Raw genomic sequence first — 20,390 nt, forward strand, 5'->3', positions numbered from 1 at the left:
CATTTTAAACAGCCAATTTAGATAACATAAGTGTAGTATATAAAAACAGGGCCTTTTAATCACTGTGGATTAAATCCTTTATCACTTGCAATTTAGTTAAATCAAAAGTCATTTCACAGTTCATCTTTGATATATTGAAAGCCCTAATTAAATTAAACTGAATTTAATTTAATTTATTCTTATTGAACACTTTAAGACACTTTATTGATACTTGGTTTTGACTTCAAGGAAGTCACCTTGACACCAGGGGTTAGGAGTCAGGGGAGATCAACATCTAAGTGCAGGAGAGAACCCATTAAAAACAATGTATGAATAGATGAGAGAAAAAATGGAGACGATTAATAGAAGACCAGATTTGGAATGAGTCTTTGAGGTATAATGGGTATAGAGAGGCAAGGAAAAAAAATTAAGGAATCTAACTTAGAAAACAGCATAAACAGGAAGCCAGGAAGTACCCATTATCAGAATTTAGGAGGCAAAAGAATTTACTTGTCTTACAGGTCAAATCCTGTTCTTATAAGACATAACTTTGTCTTTACTATTCAGAAGATCCAATAGTCTGCCTGATCCCAAAATTAAATTAGAATATGTTCTCAATTGAAATCATTAATTTAGTTTTATTCTAGATCTAATAATAAAATTGCTATTTGATTGCTTTATAAAAAGATGCATGCTTTCTCCAGTGGGAACAACCATTTATGAAAGCCTGCTTACACCATGACTGCAATATTTTCTAACTATCTGATGAATCCTGAGATGTTTCATTGGGCAGTATGAGTAAGATACTGATAGCCCAAATACCTTCTAGAAAATATATTGATTGTGCTGAAAACACAATTTAGGAATATTTTGTATTTAGCACTGTATTGCATTGTTTAGTGATCAACTTGAACAAAATATTTCCACCCTAAACCAACAAAATATACATACATAATATATGTATGAACAAATCGGTTTCACTAAATTCTAGGGATTTTATAGTTTCCAGGCTTTTCATAAGTATTTAATCCATTTTGAACTGATTTTGAATATGGTATGAAATGAGTCCAACTGTTTTTTTTTTTTTTGCACATGGATGTCTACTTTTCCCAGTACTGTTTATCTAAGAGACAGTCCTTTCCCCATTATTTGTTCTTGGCAAGGTTTCTCTTTTGAAAATCAATATAATGCATGAATTTATTTCTGAGACATTTTGTTGCACTAATCTATGGGTCTGCTTTATATGCCAGTACCATGCTCCTTGATTATTATACTTTTGTAGTATATTTTGAAGTCAGCTAGCATGATGCCTCAAGTTTTGTTCATTTTGATCAAGATTGCTTTGGTTATTTAGACTCTTTTAGTTACATACAAATCTTAAGACTATTTTCTTTTCCTTTTCCTGTGAAAAATGTCATTAGAATCTTAAAAACACATAGCCCAATCAACAAATTAACCAAGGACCTGATCAGACACTTCTCAGAAGAGGATATACAATAATCAATAAGTGTATGAAAAAATGTTCATTATCTCTAGCAATCAGAGAAATGAAAATCAAAACTACTCTAAGATATCACCTCATTCCAGTCAGAATGGCAGCTATTATGAAGACAAACAACAATAAGTGTTGGCGAGGATGTGTGAAAAAAGGTACACTCATACATTGCTGGTGAGACTGCAAATTGGTGCAGCCAATTAGGAAAGCAGTATGCAGATTCCTTGGAAATCTGGGAATGAAACCACCATTTGACCCAGCTATCCCACTCATCAGTCTATACCCAAATGACTTAAAAACAGCATACTACAGGAACACAACCATATCAATGTTTATAGCAGCACAATTCACAATAGCTAAACTGTGGAGCCAACCTAGATGTCCTTCAGTGGATGAATGGGTGAAAAAAATGTGGCATATATACACAATGGAATTTTACTCAGCATTAAAAAGAACAAATTCAGGGCATTTGCAGGTAAATGGATAGCACTGGAAAAGATAATGTTAAGTGAAGTTAGCCAATCCCAAAAAAACAAATGCCAAGTGTTTTCTCTGATATAAGGAGGTTCACTCATAGTGGGGTAGGGAGGGAGAGCTTGGGAGAATTATATTAATTCTGGATAGGGAAGAGAGGTGGGAGGGAAAAGGAGGGGACAGGGGATTAGCAAGGTTGGTGGGACATCATTATACAAAGTACATGTATGAAGACTTGAATTGGGTGTCAACATACTTTATATACAAACAGAGATATGAAAAATTGTGGCATATATGTGTATAAAGAATTGTAATGCAAAAAAATAAAGTACATGTATAAAGGCATATACTGGTCTGAACATATTTTATATACAGAGACATGAAAAAATGTGCTCTATATGTGTAATAAGAATTGTAATGCATTCCACTGCTGTCATGTATTTTTAAAAAATAAAATCAATAAAAGATAACAAAAAAGAATTTTGGTAGAGATTACATTTAATTTGCAGATCATCTGGAGTACTATGAACATTTTAATAGCATCAATTCTTTCAATGTATGAACACAGACTCTTTCCATCTTTCATTTATGTGTGCCATTTTCTATTTCTTTCACCAATGTATCATAGTTTTCCTATTAAATTTACTGTTTTTTAATTTTTATTTTTAGTAGTTTTTGTAAATGGAAATATTTTCTTGATTTCTTTCCCATATAGTTTGTTGTTAGAATTCAGAATCTCTACTGATTTTTGCCTGTTGATTTTGTCTTACAAATTTACTAAAATTCATTTATCAGCTCAAATAGATTTTTGATGGAGTCTTTCGGGTTCTATATATAAAATTATATTTCTTCCCAATTACCCAAATTGCATCTTATCTAATTGTTCTGGCTGGGACTTACAATACTATGTTGAATAGATGTGGCAAAATTGACATGGTTTTTATGTTGAAGTACATTCTTGGTATATCTGATTTCTTGAGAGTTTTAATAATGAAGGAATATTGAATTTTTCAAATGCTTTTCTACATTTATTTTCTACTCTTTTATTTAAATTTAGTTGTTAATTGCAGCCTATAAATTTTATTTGGTAATTTATAGCTATCACTAATAAAAACAAATGTAATATTTATAAAGCTCTTATTTTTGGTAAGCACTTTGATAAGGCATCTTTAATCATCAAAGTAGCTCTATAAGTAGAATATTATTAGTACTATTGCTATCTATATTTAAAATAAGGAAATACAATTTTTTTAAAAGTTTAGGAATATATACAAGATTAAATGGTTGGTACGTAGCTGAACCAGGATTCAAACCTAAAACCCAATGACTTCATTTCTAGGTATTTTTTTCAAGATTAATAAAAACATTTGTCATAAAAATTTGTGTACATTGAATGCTCACTGTTTAGGAAATACTAAATTGTCTATAAATAAAATGATGGACAAATATGTTATAGTATATTCATACAATTAAGTACTTTTCAGCAATTAAATAAAACATCTAATAATATCTGAAAAATGTGTGCAAATTATAAAGTAGACTGTTTTAAAAAGTCAAACAGAAATACATATGCTGGACTCCATCTGTATGGAAGTTTAGAATAAGCAAAATGGTACTAGAAATCAGATCAGATGAAGCTTCTGAGTATGCTTTGGACTAAATGCACATCTTCCCATAACTCATGCTGAAATCTTAATCCCCAAGGACTTCTATTATGAGGTAGAAATTTTGGGAAATGATTCAGGAATGAGGGTAGAGTCTTCATAGTTAGGATTAGTGTCCTTATAAAACGGGCCCAAGGAAGTGGTTCACCTTTCACCATGTGAGGATACAGTGAGAAGGCACCGTCTATGAATAAGAAAACAGGCCCTCAGATGCCAAATCTTCCAGGGCCTAAATGATAAGAGTTCTCAGACTCCAGAACTATGAGAAATAAATTTCTGTTACTGATAAGCCGTCCAGTTTATGGTGTTCTTGTTGCAGCAACCCAAACAGGCTACAACAGAAGAGATAAGTAATGGGCTAAGAAGTCTACATCAACAGAATAATATAGGGCTCAGGTAAGCTATTTAAATTATAAAAACATTAGGCAAAGGAGCCTAAGAGTTTGAATTTTTTTTGATGGCTTAGTTGTTTTATTTGACCTTAAAATTAATAGATAACAATGATAAAAGATAAGTAAATTTTATGAAAGCATATAAAAAGTAGATCTTTCATCTCACTAACTGAACAAAACATTAGATAAGTACATGCACATATACACATAGTAATATAGTGCCAGAATTTCTAAAATGAATTTCATATGTACTTGTAGGTATTCAGCACATATTTAGGCATACTTATATTATTTTTAATACTTTCACTTAATAAATAAAAACAGATCTAATAAGCAATTTTAGTTGCACACAGAATTTAATTAAATAGAGACATTAGGATTTATATGTCTAATTGTATATTGAAAGACTGTTAAATGTTAAATTAATTTGTCATAACATTTTATAACAGGTCAACAAATATTGTTTACTCTTCGATTTAGTTACTCTTAACTTTCTATTAAATACAAATGTTAATCATTTTAGTTTGGTAGAATTTGTAATGGTCTCCCCAATATCACTACATGAATTGTAGATAAATTATAAAGTGTTTGATTAGTTGAAATTGTTATAAAAATTCCCCCAAATTCTAGAAAATATTTTAGAGACAGAACTCTTGGTTAGTTTTACTCATCCCCAACTTAGTATGAGGTAACTTCTCGAACACTTTGCCTCCTCTAACTTTGGTCTTTCCACTGCCCTGAATCAGACCATTATTACCTTCAGCATCGATCATTTCCCTTAATTTTCCTGTCCCCAGCCTCTCTGAGCTAAGCTACATAATTCACACCAGTCAGAGTTAACTTTTTAATGTAGGTAGGCATTTTTTCTCATGTTACTCTCCTGCACAAAATCCTTCAATGACTTTCCATGGTCTATAAAATAATTAACTTGCTAAACATGGTTCTTTAAAATAAGAAGAAAATCTTTGTAATACATTCCACTGTCCTATATAAATTAAAAAATAATTAAAAAATCCAATTTTCAATACAAAAAAAAATGAGAAAACCTACTTCCTAAGCAATATTTATGATACCATTTCCTTACTTCTGTGTCTTTCCGTATGTTGTTCCTTAGTCTGGAATGACCTTTCTACTCTGATGAAATTCTCATTTCAATTCTCATTGTTTTTTCCTCACAGCCTTTTGCATATATTTCATTTTGTCACAAGAATTAACCTGAGTTTCATGTGAATTTCCCTCATAAAAGTGCCAATACCTTGATAACAGGTCCAGGTGTTAACTACCTATCTTTATTTCTGAAGGTTTTTATAAAAATTAAATTACATTAAAAGTGCCCATTGTGTTACCCGATACATAATAGTTAACTTGAAGTTAAATCATTTACGAAATACTTATAGATAAAATAATAGGAAACTATTCAGTATAGCAGAGTTGCATTTATCTCAGGCTAAGATGTCAGCAGTAATCTTGACTGTTGTTATGCAAGTTTTTTGCAATCGGTAAAAAACGTTTAATGATGTGAAAGGGAAGCATGTGCATGTAGGTAAGAAAATTGATATGGCTGGAATGGTATATGTGTGTTTACAATTAAGAGAAGAGGGGAGATTTAACAGGCAAATAGGATGCAGGAGATAATGAAGAAGGCTGAACCTTGTGCGTTAAATTAAGCAGCTTGAAATGTATCCTCGAAAGCAAGAATAGTGGAAAGTTTTGATATGTTTTCAGAAATCAATACAGACTACAGACTAAAAGATTGAAGCAGTTAGGAAAATATAGTAATCTAAATGAAATGATAATCTCTTGGTATAAAAGAGATTTGCTTGTTTTCCAACAATATTATTATTGCCTAAGAACAGGCTAATTTTTTTGGTATAATTTAGCACCAATATGCCTGTGACTTTCTAGACAGTCAACACCATGAAACCCCTAAACTCTAAGACTCACTTTTCAGACTGTCAACTTATTTGAGTATATAATTGGCATCTACAAATCTCTAACTTAGCACATCCAAATCTGAACTTAAATTTTTCTTCCTAAATCTTCTTCAATGTGAGTCTTACCAGTTCCAATAAGTTATATTGGCATCCAGAAATGTTCTCTGTTCAAAATTATAGAAATGGTCATTGAATCCTCTCTTTCACCCTTCATGTTCAATCCATACAACTTCACATGAAAAATATATCCCCAACTCACTGACTTCTGTATATGCTCAGTAGAGAAACAGTGTCCAAGGAAACAGTATTTACCAAGTAGACTATTACCAGAGCCTCCTCATTATTTCCCCCTCTTTACCTCTTTCTGTGCCACTTTATCAAATCCACTTTGCCCTACCCACAGCAGCCAAAATTACTTCTTCACATATAAATCAAATTTCTCTACTGTTTTCTTAAAACACAGCATTGTCCTTTTCATATTCAAGCATAAAAATCAATGGAACCTAAAAGAGAGGATTTGATTATTGTTTCTAAATAATAATCTTTTTTTTACTATATGTAAGTTACCAATAAACACAATAATTGTTTTCCTGAACCTTCTATCCATATTGAATATCACATGTTATGCTGTTTATTTTTAGTGTAAATGTTATTTAGGCTTTTTTTTTTTTTTTTGGAATGACAGAAAAGGTTTAATGAAAACCATATCCATTGATGTACAGCAAAGTAATTAAATATGCAGGAAAGTCCATTGTCTCTGACATGGATATATTAAAGTTGTTCAAAATTTTATAAAGGTTGTATTTCTGTGACTATGACATTAAATTTCCTTAAAATAACAGTAATTAAAAGACACTAACTAAAATACAATTCAAACTGCCAGATTAGAATTCCTAAAATTTATGGAGTTAGTGCTTTCTTCAAGGGGCTAGTATAGTTCTTTGCTATGCTCTCAATAAAAGGAATTCTTCCAGTAAGATCTAGAAACAAATTACAAACTTGCCTGCAACTGCCTAAGTGACCTTTAACAGGCCAGTGGGCTAGAGGATTTCTTCACTATCTGTGCTATTTCTCCCTGACCACATTGCTTTTCTACTTGAGATATTTCTGTCAATTCACTTGTTCTTTTTTTTTTACTTACCCTGTTGTACATGCTTTATTTTAGGTGACTTCTCTATCTAGGCCCGTCACTATACCTATGCACACATGGGAAAGGAAGAGTAATACACAGACTAACTTCAGTGCACGTACCATTGAATGAAAGCAAAACAAAATCTGAAAATCTAAATCTAAAGTAGGTCATGCGAGGGAAGTTAACAGGACTGTCTACAAGCATAAACAATTTGTATCAGAGCACCAGAGAAAGTGAGGGGAGGTTTCAAAGAGCAAGTGAAGCTTCATTAGTTTTAAGAGACTGTTGAAAAACCTCATAAGAGCCTGCCATTCTGGGTTCAAAGGACAAAATATATAAAGACATGGAGATGATAGAAACTTGCAGTGAACTATAAGTCATTCATCATAACTAGTCCAAAGGTTGTACTGGAGAGCTGAGCACATTCATGAAGGACCCTGGAAGCTATGGTAGAGGAAGTTGAATTTTATAAGTGACTAAAAATGACTGAAACATCTTACGCATTTGACTTTTATAAACGTCACACTAGTGACAATGTGGAAGATGAATGAAAGAAGTTTGTAAATTATACATAAGTCGAAGAGGTTATTGCCGTGCATCAGCAAGATATATGAGAGTCTGGAAAGTGAAACTTGGAAAAAGAGAAGGAATGAAAAACAAAAGCACCATATGAACAACGACAGCTGCAGGTAAAAACTGAACTTCCACAGTATGTTAGGTACTGCTCCCCTGACTTTTCTTTTCTTTTTTGATGTGCTGTGTGCTGGAGATCAAATCCAGGGTCTTGCATGTTCTCAGTGCTTTATATAATCTCTAAAACCATGATTTACAAGGTAAGTAATATTATTAGTTCAGTTTTTATGGATAAGCAACCTGAAGCCTAGAGTCTAAATTGCTCATGTTTCCAGAGCTATAAAATGTGCTCTGACTCCATTACCTGTGCTCTTAAAAGTGGTGCTTTATTAGAAACCATGTAAGGCCACACAATGTGGGCAAGGAACAAAAGTAGCTAGCAGCTCCTTTATTATGTGCAACGTTATATGGAATTCTATAAAACAAGGGTACAGTGCCTCTATTCTTCACTAATCTACAAACTCCTTCTTAGTTACATAATTCAGTTCCTTCATTTCTGGACATTCCTCTGGACTTTCTAAGCCACACTGAACTTGCTATTCCTCTGAATGCCCCAGATCTCATTGTCAGGATAGCTCCTACTTCATCATGGACAGTCTTCCTTGTTCTTGTAACAACATTTTTATATCCTTTGTTAAAAACAAGAATAATTTTTAAATGTTTCATTTGAATGGTCCCCTAGTCCCATCAAAATGTAGTGAGAAAATAGAGTCCGTGTGTGTGTGTGTGTGTGTGTGTGTGTGTGTGTGTTTTGACTTGTACGGCTACTTGGAGACATGTATATCAATTCTCTGAAACAAAAGGCCAGTTCTGTAAATTATTAAACAAGTGGTAAATTATTGGCTCAATATATACAAGAGAAGGAGTGTGGGAACCGAATAAGCTTATTATTATTATTGAGATACAAATTTTATAAGAATAATCAAGGCACTGATATTATACCTGCTAAAATACCACATGAAACTGGTGAAATCTATTATGTTTTATCTTCACAGTTAATGAGCTAAATTGATAAAACAAAAACGATGATCAGGTTAAAAGTCTGAAGTTTATTAGTTTAATGACATTGTTCAATGTAGACCCATTTTTTCCCATCTAGAATACTTCTTATCCAATTGCTTGGAAAGAAATAGAGCCCTGAAATTTGAAATTATGACATTAAAACTTTGGTATATAAAATGTCATGAAAGGCACCTGTTTCAATGAAGAAACATGCAGAATGCATAAATTATAGAGCTGTGGTCCTGCTCTACTTCAGAGTGACTCTGCAGGGTTCACAGACATATTCTATGTCAATTTCCATGATCCCCAGATGTGTAGTTTGACTGAACACTTGGGAATTAGCAGAACGCCCACACTGGATTCATGGTCTGTGTAGTAAAAGCTATCACAGTAAGATTGAGTGGATACCTTTAAAACAGGTGTCTCTGTCCCTCTACTGATGCAGGACAGGGAAAGGAAATAAACAGTATTATATCTCAAGTGGAATGACATGACAGATACTATAGCAGCTCTTAAAGACTTAATGCAGGACAAGATGGTGGATTAGCAGGAAGAGGCTTTTCTCACAGCTCTATGACTTGGGACAGAGAGAAAACTACTTCCCTGTGATGTGAGTGAAAGACGTATTCCATTAATACTCAATATTGGACAGAGAGCCTTGAAGACTGGGAAATTTGGGGTACTTCAGACAAGGATAAGAAATAGAATTGGAGCTCAGCTCCTGGCAAGAATGGGGAAAATTAACACACAAAGTCAGAAAAGACTGAAAAGTGCTGGGAAAGCCTTGTCATGGGGAAATTCCAGTACCACAGGGGCAGCCTTCTCTGGGCCAACCCAGAGGCTGTTTGGCTCATTAGACTAACTTGTGCCTGAAACTGACCCGGGTCTCCCTACTGTGCAAGGGGAGTCCAACCTCGAAATATATTGGTACATCAGTGGGACAACCGCATCAACTCAGACCAGGAACTTAGATCTGTGAGTTCCAGGATGGAATCCACAGGACACCAACTGCAAGATCTAAACTGAGCTTAGCAAATCAGGAGAATCTCTGGTATGGAGAATTTCTGGCATGGAGATCATTTTGCCTGGGGGTAATACAGGTTAAAGAGGCTGGAGAAGGCCTCCTCCTCACCCATCTCCCTTGAATCAGCCAGAGCATAGGACCAGCAGAGCAGGGAGAATCTGAATGGGTGGAGTGACTAAATTCAGTGCCCAGAAACAGTCCTTGAGAGGCCACAAAAGGGCAGTATCCCTGAACAACAGAAACAGTGAAGAACCAACTCCCCCTTCTCATGAGTGGTGCCCTGGTCAGAGTAGTGGGGTACAGTCCTAGGAGTGCATTGATTCATTAATGCCTGATAACTTTCCAAGAAATGAAACATCTGGGACAATAGCAGAGCTATGCCTCATCCCTGGGAACTTCACTTGCAGAAACTCATCTCTTAGAACTCAAAGGCAACTATATCCTGGAAGTGAAGCCGAAAGCTGCTCACACCATCACCCTGAGAAGGGAAGCTGAGAAACAGAAAAACAGTTTAGCACAGAAAGCATGCATATACTCTCATTGACTAGTCTGTTATTTTGTTTTTGTATTTGTTTGTTTTGTTCACAAATGTGTGCTGATTGATACACCATGTACATTTATACATTTGTATACATACTTATTTGTTTTGCTTTTTCACTTTTAGCATTCCTTAAAGGTACTTATTTTTCCATGCTCTGTTTTTTGAGGGTTAGGGTTTTTGATTAGTATATTTTGGATTTATTTTCTATTGTCTCTTTCACAACTCTTCTTTCCCTTTGTTTCTGTTTCCTCTCTTTTTTCTTGCTAGCAGCTGAATTCTATTGTTCTCTTTCACTCTTTTTGTAAATCTTTTACTTTCTATATTTTTCTTCTCCCCTCTCACAAACACCTCCTAAGTCATTGCTGCATTTGCCATATTTACCTCTTGAATCTGCATACCCTTTTCTACCCCCATCTCTTCTTTCCTCTTAATGAACTCTATCTTTAACTGGATTATTAAACGTATTCATATCTGTTAATTTTTTCTCATTTCTAGCATTTTTTGAAGGCAGTTATTTTTCATGGATCAGTTTTTTGAGAACTAGGATATTTGATTATTATATATAAATTTTGTTCTTCTTTTCACTTCTTTTTTATTTCTATTTTAAAATTTTTATTTAATACATTTATCTTCCCTCTTATCTCATTCCCTCAACTCACTTTCTCTTTTCCTCTACTAATAGCCAATCTCTATTGATTTCTTTTCACTCTTCCTTTAATTTCTTACTTCTATTTCCTCTCCTCCCTGTTATCATCACATTATACCTTACTACTGTTCTCTACCTGTTCATCATTTAAAATTGTCAACTCTTTTGTAAACTTACTGTTTTTCATGGGCAATAACTAATCATGTCATTTCTGATTATTATGACAATCTATATTGTAGATTTCATAGCAAGAACTATTTGATTTATTGATATAAATTGTTTGCATTGGTTGTTATTATGAACAGTCTCTCCCTAACTGTGAAGTATAGAAGACCTTCAGGGACACAATAAATCCACAGAGTAGAATCTCTACTGCCTGAAGACCAATTGTTAGATGGATAGACTCACAAACAATAGATAGATGAAGGCTCAGAGATATAAAACAAAGGACTGCATAATGTTCTCAATGAAATAATATCTGAAAATTCTCCAAACTTAAGAATGAAGTGAAACATCAAAAACAGGAAGCAGACAGGAACCCATTATACAAAATTAAAATACATCCACACCAAGGCATATTATTATGAAAATGCCTATCATACTGAATAAGGATAGAAATTTTAAAGGGTGCCAAAGAAATATGCCAAGTCACATTCAGAGAGAAACCAATCTCAGGTGATTTCTCAGTCCAGACTTTTTAAAGCTAGGAAGTTTGGGAATATGGTATAGCAAACTGAAAGAAAATGGATGCAAACTAAGAATACTATATCCTGCAAAATTAAGCTTCAGAATTTATGATGAAATATAAAACCTTCCGTGATAAACAAAATTTAAAAGAATTCACAATTAAAAAGCCTATACTATGGAACATAGTCAATAAAATATTTCATGAAGAGGAAATGAAGAAAAATCTGAAAATCAGCAAATAAAAGAACTACACTAGAAGACTAATTGATCAAAGAAGAAACTAATTCAAATTAAAAACCAGAAATAAATCAAAATTACAAGGAACAAAAATCATATTCCAATAATAACATTGAATATAAATGGCCTAAATTCAACAATCAAAAGACATAGACTGTAAGATTGGACTATAAAACAAGACCTAACAAGATGAGGTCAACAAAGGACTCACCTCATGGCAAAGACATCAACAGACTCAAGGTAAAAGAATGGGAAAAAAACCTTACTATTCACATGTAAGGGACAAAAAAGCCCTCTTCATACTGTTTAAGGGAATTATACGTAATAAAACATTCAATCATAAACACTGAAGCCCCAAATAATGGAGCATATCTGTATATGAAAGAAACCCCTTCAAAATTTCAAGAATCACGTAGATCTCAACAGAATAATAGGATGACTTTAACATGCCCCTCTCATCACTCATAGATATTCCAAACAATAACTAAATAATGAAGCTATGGAACTCAAAATTACAATTAATAATTTAGACTTAACATATATAGACTATTTCTTATCATCAGTGAATGAATATACTTTCTTCTCATTGCCATACAGCTTATTCTCCACAATAGAACATACCTTAGGCCACAAAAAATTCTTAGCTAATATAAAAAAACAGAGATAATACCATGAATTTTATTGGATTATAATAGAATAAAATTAGAAATAAAAAATAGAAGCTACCCTTATACCTGTAGACTAAATATATGCTGTTGAATATATGCCGATGAATAGCTGAAGATATCAGAGATGAAATAAAAAATAATAATTAGAGTAAAGTGATACAACATATCAAAATCTCTGGGATAATATGAAGGAGGTGATAAGAGTAACATTTATAGCATGGAGCACATTCATTAAAAGAATAGAGTGTCATCAAGTAAATAATCTCCTTTACATCTCAAAGCTCTGGAAAAGAAGAACAAAAACAGCACTAAAAGTAGTAGAAGAAAAAAATAATTAAAATCAGAGATGAAATTGGAACCAAAAAAAATCAAAATATCAACAAAACAAAAAGTTGGATCTTTCAAAAAATTAATAAAATTGATAAAGTCTTAGCCAATCTTGAAGAGAGAAATGTCAAATTACTAAAATTGGTGATAACAAAGGAAAAATCACTACAGACATGACTGAAATATAGATAATAATCAGAAACTATTTTGAAAATATGTGCTTCAATAAAATAGAAAATCTTGAAGATAACAAATTTCTAGAGATATATGACTTACCTAAAAAAAAGTCAGGAGGACATAGAAAATTTAAACAGATAGATTACAAGCAATGATATGAAGACACCATCAAAAACCTACCAATAAAGAAAAGCCTAGGATAAGATGGATTCTCAGCCAAATTCTATCAGACCTTCAAAGAAGAACTTACACCAATACTCCTCAAATTATTTCATGAAATTGAAAAAATACATAAATTGAAGGAAACCCTTCTAAACTCATTCTATGAAGTTAGTATCACCTTGATATGAAAACCAGACAAAGACACATCAAGAAAAGGAAACTTCAGATCAATAAACCTGATGAACATAGATGCAAAATTCTTAATAAAATATTGTCAAATTACATACAATAACATATTAAAAAGATAGTACACCATGATCAAGTGAGTTTCATACCAGGGATGCAAGGTTGGTTCAACATATGGAAATCAATAAATGTAATTCTTCATATCAATAAATATAAAGATAAGAATCACATGATTATCTCAAAAGATTCAGAAAAAGCATTTGAAAAAATGCATCATCCATTCATGCTCAAAACACTAGAAAACTAGAGATAGAAGAAATATTCCTTACATTTTAAACACTGTCTATGTTAAGCCAATGGAGAAAAACTGAAAGCATTCCCTCTAAAATCTAGAACAAAACAGGGATACTCTTTCACCACTTCTACTCAACATAGTCTTTAAAACCCTAGGCCAGAGCAATTAGACAAAATAAATAAATTGAAGGGAACCTAATGGGAAAAGAAGAGCTCATACTATCCCTATTTGCCAATGATATGATTCTATATTTAAAAGAACTTATAAATGAATTCAATAAAGTAGCAAGATATAAAATTAACACCCACAAATCAATTGTGTCCCTATATACCAATGATGAATCAACTAAAAGAGAAATTAGAAAAATTATCCCATTCACAATAGCTTCAAAATATAAAATATATGGGAATCAACATAACAAAAGAGGGGAAAGAACTCTACAAAAAAACTTACATAACACTAAATAAAAGAAATTCTTAGATAGGCAGAATTAATACTGTCAAAATTGTCATACTACCAAAATCACTATAGAGATTCCTCTTAAAATTACAATGACATTCTTCATAGGATTAAAAAAAAAGCAGCCATGAAATTCATTTGGAAAAAAAGAGGCCAGAATAGCCAAAGCAATCCTTATTTTGAACAGTGAAGCAAGCAAGAGCCATCACAATACCAGATATTAAAATATACTATAGAGTTATGATAACAAAAAGACCATGGTATCAGCACCAAAAGAGACATGAAGAAAAATGGAACAGAATAAAATACAAAGAGGAAAAACCACATAAATACAGTTAGCTCATACTAGACAAAGGTGCCATAAACATACATTGGAAAAAAGATAGCCTCTTCAATTCATGGTGCTGGGGAAACTGGAAATTCATATGTAGCAGAATAAAACTTAACCCCTGTCTCTTCCTCTGTATAAAACTCAACTCAAAGTGGATCATGGAGCTAGGAATTATATCAGAGACTCTGAAATTACTAGAAGAAAATGTAAGCCCAACTCTCTATTATTTCAGTTTAGGATTTGATTTTCTCAACAAAATTCCTAAAACAGAAGAAGTAAAATCAAGAATCAATAAATGGAATAGTTTCAAACTGAAAAGCTTCTTCACAAACAAGTGAATAATGAAGAAAAGGAAGAGAAAGCCTATAGAATGAGAGAAAACCCTTGCAACTTGCACCTCAGAAACAGCATAACCACCAGGATATACAAAAGAGCTCAACAAAATTAACACCAATGAAACACATAACCTGATCAATAAATGGGCAAAGGAACTGGACAGGCCCTTCACAGAAGAAGAAATACAATTGTTCAAAAAATAGATGAAAAAAATGTTCAACATCTCTAGCAATTAGAGAAATGCAATTCAAATCTGCAGGGAGATTCAATCTTACTCCAGTCAGAATGGCAATTATCATGAATACAAGTAACAATAAATGTTGGTGAGGATGTGGGGTAAAATATTCACTCATATATTGCTAGTGGGACTACTAATTGGTATAACCACTCTGGATAGCAGTATGGAGATTCCTTCAAAAACTTGGAATGAAACCACCATTTGATCCAGTTATCCCACTCCTCGGTTTATAAACAAAGGATTTAAAATCAGGATACTACAGTGACATAGCCAAATGAATGTTTATGGGAGGCTAATTGACAATAGTTAAGCTATGGAACCAACCAAGGTGTCCTTCAATAGATGAATGGATAAATAAAATGCACAATGGAATATTACTCAGCCACAAAGAAGAGTAAAATAAATTCTACAATCACAGATGACTTCATCAGAAACAATGATGTGTAGAACACCATGAACTTGGATAAGGGGCTACTTATGCAAACAAATGAGTTTTGGCAGAGGCAATTTACCAACTGATAATCTTGAAATATTATATGTAGGCAATAGATTTTCTTCAAGTACGAATTTTTTATTATAATGCAATCAAGCCCTTGATTATCTTAGCATTGAGACAAACATGATAAACACATCCTTGACTTGATCATGCTAATCGGTTGTTTCCCTATCCTCAAGTCTCTGTAACCTCACCTTTAATGCAAAATAACATCCTTACTCTATCAATGAACCAGCCACATTGACCTTGTTTCAGGTATCAAATGGACCACACATCCCCTACCTATAAGCAATATGATACTGAAGGCATCCTGCAACAAAAATTTTAATCAAATTTCCAGTTTAATATTGATAGCTCAATTTATATATATATACAAGTTAATATATATAAATTAATATATAAAACATAAAATAATATATTTTTAGTTATCAATGGATCTTTTTTTTATTTATTTACATGCAGTGCTGAGAATTGAACCCAGTGCCTCACATGCCAGGCAAGCACTCTACCACTGAGCCACAACCCCAACCCCAATTTATTTTAAGAGATATACTATTTTGACTTTTGCAGTACATTGAAGATAATTTAGATCTAAATATCAGAAAAAGACAAAATTAACCATCAGGTTACCTTGTTGCTTGTGGAAAAAGCAAATATTGATCTCTTACCACTATGTCATGTGAAGGTACGTACAACCCAGAAAGTAGAGAATTTGGAAAGTCTTCATCAAATATAAAGCTGCTGTGAGATGGCAAAGAGGCTGTTGATTTAGTGTCTTCCAACAGGTTTTTATACACTTTTATGCGAGGTCGAGCTTGGCCTTTCAGTATTATATAAAATCCATCATTTCCGTACACTGAAACAAAACATATCCAAAAAAGATATACATATGACTAGAACATATATCATACTTGCAAATTCCTTTCAATTTATACTATGACAATACAATGTAGCCCTCAGCCATTCACAAAGAGAGTACTCAAATAATAAGAATACAAAGGCCCATTTGGAGTATTCATTTCAGACATTGTGTATAGTAGCCCATCTTCCCATGGAATTGCCAGGGGGGTAAAAAGAGCATGGTGTCCTTTCTCATACCTTAATATAATGAGAAACTTGAACTTGACACTCTTGCCTCAAAATTGGCATATGCTTATTTTATATAAGTACTAATAAATATATAATTATAATATATATTATGTATTATATAATATAAGCATATATATTATATATAATATATATATATACACACACACACATGCACATACATACACACTATTAATTGTTATTTATTATTGTTCTGGACATGATGATCATTTCTATAACTGAGTAAGGCAGATAGTTTGGAAAAACTGATTGAACAAAACCAAAAAGAAGAATTTTTCCATATTTGTCATTATTCCACATTGTAGTCTCCACAATCTGTAAGCCAATCCAGTTCTTAAAGTTCAACTGTGTGTCTGTAGGTCTGGCAGGTGTATTTCCTTATGAGCTATTTAGATCAGTTCCAGCTCCTCTGGAGCTTCTACTTTTGAAAAAGCAGGGCATAGTGAATGAATGGTCTCTTTATCCAGTTCTCAACTCTTTACATTTCTTTATAGAACTGGAACAAGTCATTCAAGTGCTACAAGATTTTTTATTGCACTTTGCTCTTCATCTTACAATAAATAGAAACTTCACAAATTGATTTTCAGGGGCAATCATGTGTCTTTGTATTCCTAAACATTTTCAGTTGTCTGTGTTCTCTGCTTTTTTTTTTTCAAATTATTATTATCATCTGACCTCAGTGTTTATTAGTGGGGCTCTTTATCACCATGATTTCTTCACTCTTCTTTAAAGCAAAGTATGATTTTGCTTGGATGTCTGAGGTTCAAATGGACCCATTCTGGGTAGCACAATATTGTTCACTGAACATTTAATCTGTGTGATGAGGGCACTGCAGAAAATTTGTTTTTTAATGGCTATTAGGTGAGCTATTTGAGCATCAAATGGTAGCAGGCATCTGTAAAGATCAATGAGTATAAATTTTGTTAGACAAGTAATGGTTTTGACTGACAACAGGGTTGGGGGGACTTCCATTTGCCTTCCCAACGTGAATTTTATCCTTTTCCTTTATTCATTTTATTCAAGGTTGCATTTGCCAAGATAAAAATTCCATTTCCCAGACACTCTTAAATGTGTGGCCACACAGTATCATTCTGATTAATAAACTATTGGGAGAATTTTCGTTTCCCAAACTTGCACAACAACAACAACAACAATACACACACACACACACACACATACATATATACATGCTACCTAGAATGAAGAATGATGTTGAGACTAGGACAGACACATTGTCACTAAAATGAAAATGTGAGGTGGATATTAGAGTTCCGACTCTGATTTTTTTTGTGTGTTTATCTGGTGACTTCTTGTGATATGACATAAATAAAGCCCAAAATTGGCTTAAACTATTGTTCATTAGTTCTCTATTACTCAGGGCTGAACACAATTTTCATGTGGATATTGTTGGTATGTTGGTTAACTCTAAGCATAATTGGCCCATCTGTTACTAACATGTATAGTTACATTGTCACAGAGAATATTACCCCATGTGACACATCAATTTTGATAACTATATATAAAGAATGGCATTTTGTAAAAGTCATGGATATAGATAAGATTATTTTCAGAAATCCACCACCAAACTGCAATGCAATTTGGTTTGAAAATCTATGCTTAAATAAACTAAAGATGATAACAGATATATGGGATGATAATGTGTGGATTTCTACATTAGGCTGACAATTTATATCATGTGTTGAAACCAATTTCACAGTAATCTCTACCTTCATTTGAACAGCAGTTATCTCAGTTGAACAGCAGCACCTAATATATATGTAATAATTAGGACACAAATGTTAAATTGAAAACTGCAAACTCTAAGTATCATGCCCCAAGAAAATGTGTTCACTTTGGAGATAAATACAACTCCTCTGATCCACTCAAGAAAATCTTCCTTTTCTGCTAGATCTTTACCCAGCAATAGTGAATTTTGTAAAATAATTTGCTTATACTGTATTAATGTTCACATTTACATGGTAAAATATTTAATATTCAGGAGGTCATTAGGAAGTTAAACTAATTTGAGAAAAAAATCTGAGAATCATTGGAAAATATTTAGATCAGAAAATATCTCATCAACCCTTACATTATATTTACCAAAAAAAAAAAAATCAAATGAAGCTATGGAAGCTGCTAACTCTATCATATACAAAAATAATGCTGTATTTGCAATTTTAAGAAATATTTTTAGGGGCTGGGGATGTGGCACAAGTGGTAATGCGCTCACCTGGCATGTGCAGGGCGCTAGGTTCAATCCTCAGCACCATATTAAAAAAATAAAATAAAGATGTTGTGTCCACCGGAAACTGGTGCTGAGGATTGAACCATCTCCATAAAATCCAGCACCGAAAACCGAAAAATAAATATTAAAAAATACTCTCTCTTTTCTCTCTCTTAAAAAAAAAGAAATCTTTTTAGAAAAAATATTTTAATGATAAGTGGGTTGATCAGCTATGCCTACAAGAGAAACATCTTTTTTTTTTTCTCCCAAATTTCCAAATCTAGAAACATAGCCATCCCTGGTTCTCAGATAGACTAAACTTACCACAAAGAATGTCATATACTGACATCAAATATTTGCCATGTACTGTGCTAGGTGTTCAAATACTGAAATTCTATTAATCTCAACAGTTATATATCATTAGACCATGTTTTAGATGAAAAAAATCAAGACATAGAATGATTAAGTTGTCACAAGTCACAAAGTACATTAACATTTGGAAGTTATCAACTATGTTCCAACCTCTGAGGGACACACACACACACACACACAGCACTGTGTGTGTGTGTGTGTGTGTGTGCAGCGTAGATCTTATAAATAATCTCAGAGAGGATAGAAAGAGTTTCCTACTACTTGTAACAGAGTTCCGAAATTGACTCTCAATTATTTCTTTAAAGTAGTGTAGCTGGTTTTTTATTATTCAATAAAATAAATTTGAAAAAAGAAAAATTCAAAAGAAGCTTCAGACATATATGCAGATTGAGCTGAAATTTGAGGCTATTTCTACATACAAATACATGAGAAAAACAGAAGAAAATAAATCCTCATTGAAACAAAATGCCAAACAAAATCATTAATGTAGTCATAAATCCAGAGAAAAGTATAAAGTATAGCAGAAACTGAAATAAAATAAGTTCATCAGATAGAATTTAAGGAATATTTTCAACTAGGTATAAAATGTATAAACTAATTATTTAAGCACCAAAAAAATTATCTAGGGAAGAAAAAAAAACTATTAAGCTCCCAAAGAACAATTATAATATTACTGAGAAATCACAAAGTGATATTAAATTCATGAATTGAGAGGAAAAGACATTTATTAATAATGCAAGATAAACAGAAATATTTGACATTTTTGACCAATAAGAAGGAACAAACTTCTTATTCAAATACTTAATACATTAAACTATATCATTAAATATTAAGAAAAAGAATTAAAGTATCCAAGAAAAATTGAGCAATAAGAAAATAATATGAATTTTAAAATATTGATTAATACCTTGAAAAAGTAATTCATCAAAATTAAGCAGATTCATAATAAATTTTAATAAAATATGTATATAGTTAATCTCTATTACATGAAAAGTCCAAAGAATTATTTTTATAAGGACTCAAAAAAAAATCTCTTAGGAAAAACTTCATGTTTTTAAGTATCTTAAACATATTTAATAAAAGTGTGTAAAAAAGCATTCAAAAGAAATTGAAACTAATAAGGAAAAGTCTAATTAATCATTTTGGTAGTAACTTTTCAGAAGGCTAAAGGC

The 20,390-nt window shown here is 32.5% G+C and overlaps 1 protein-coding gene across 1 annotated transcript in view; it reads right to left on the minus strand.

The window, feature by feature from the left end:
• Positions 1-20,390, minus strand: part of Cnbd1 (cyclic nucleotide binding domain containing 1) — a 429,741-nt gene that overhangs the window by 166,520 nt on the left and 242,831 nt on the right. Inside the window, exon 6 of the mRNA XM_027946778.3 lies at positions 16,184-16,371. Within this exon, the coding sequence (XP_027802579.3) occupies positions 16,184-16,371 (188 nt within the window). The remainder of the gene's footprint in view (positions 1-16,183; positions 16,372-20,390) is intronic.

The sequence above is a fragment of the Marmota flaviventris genome, chromosome 15 (genome assembly GCF_047511675.1).
Source record: "Marmota flaviventris isolate mMarFla1 chromosome 15, mMarFla1.hap1, whole genome shotgun sequence".
Taxonomy (NCBI): Eukaryota; Metazoa; Chordata; class Mammalia; order Rodentia; family Sciuridae; genus Marmota; species Marmota flaviventris.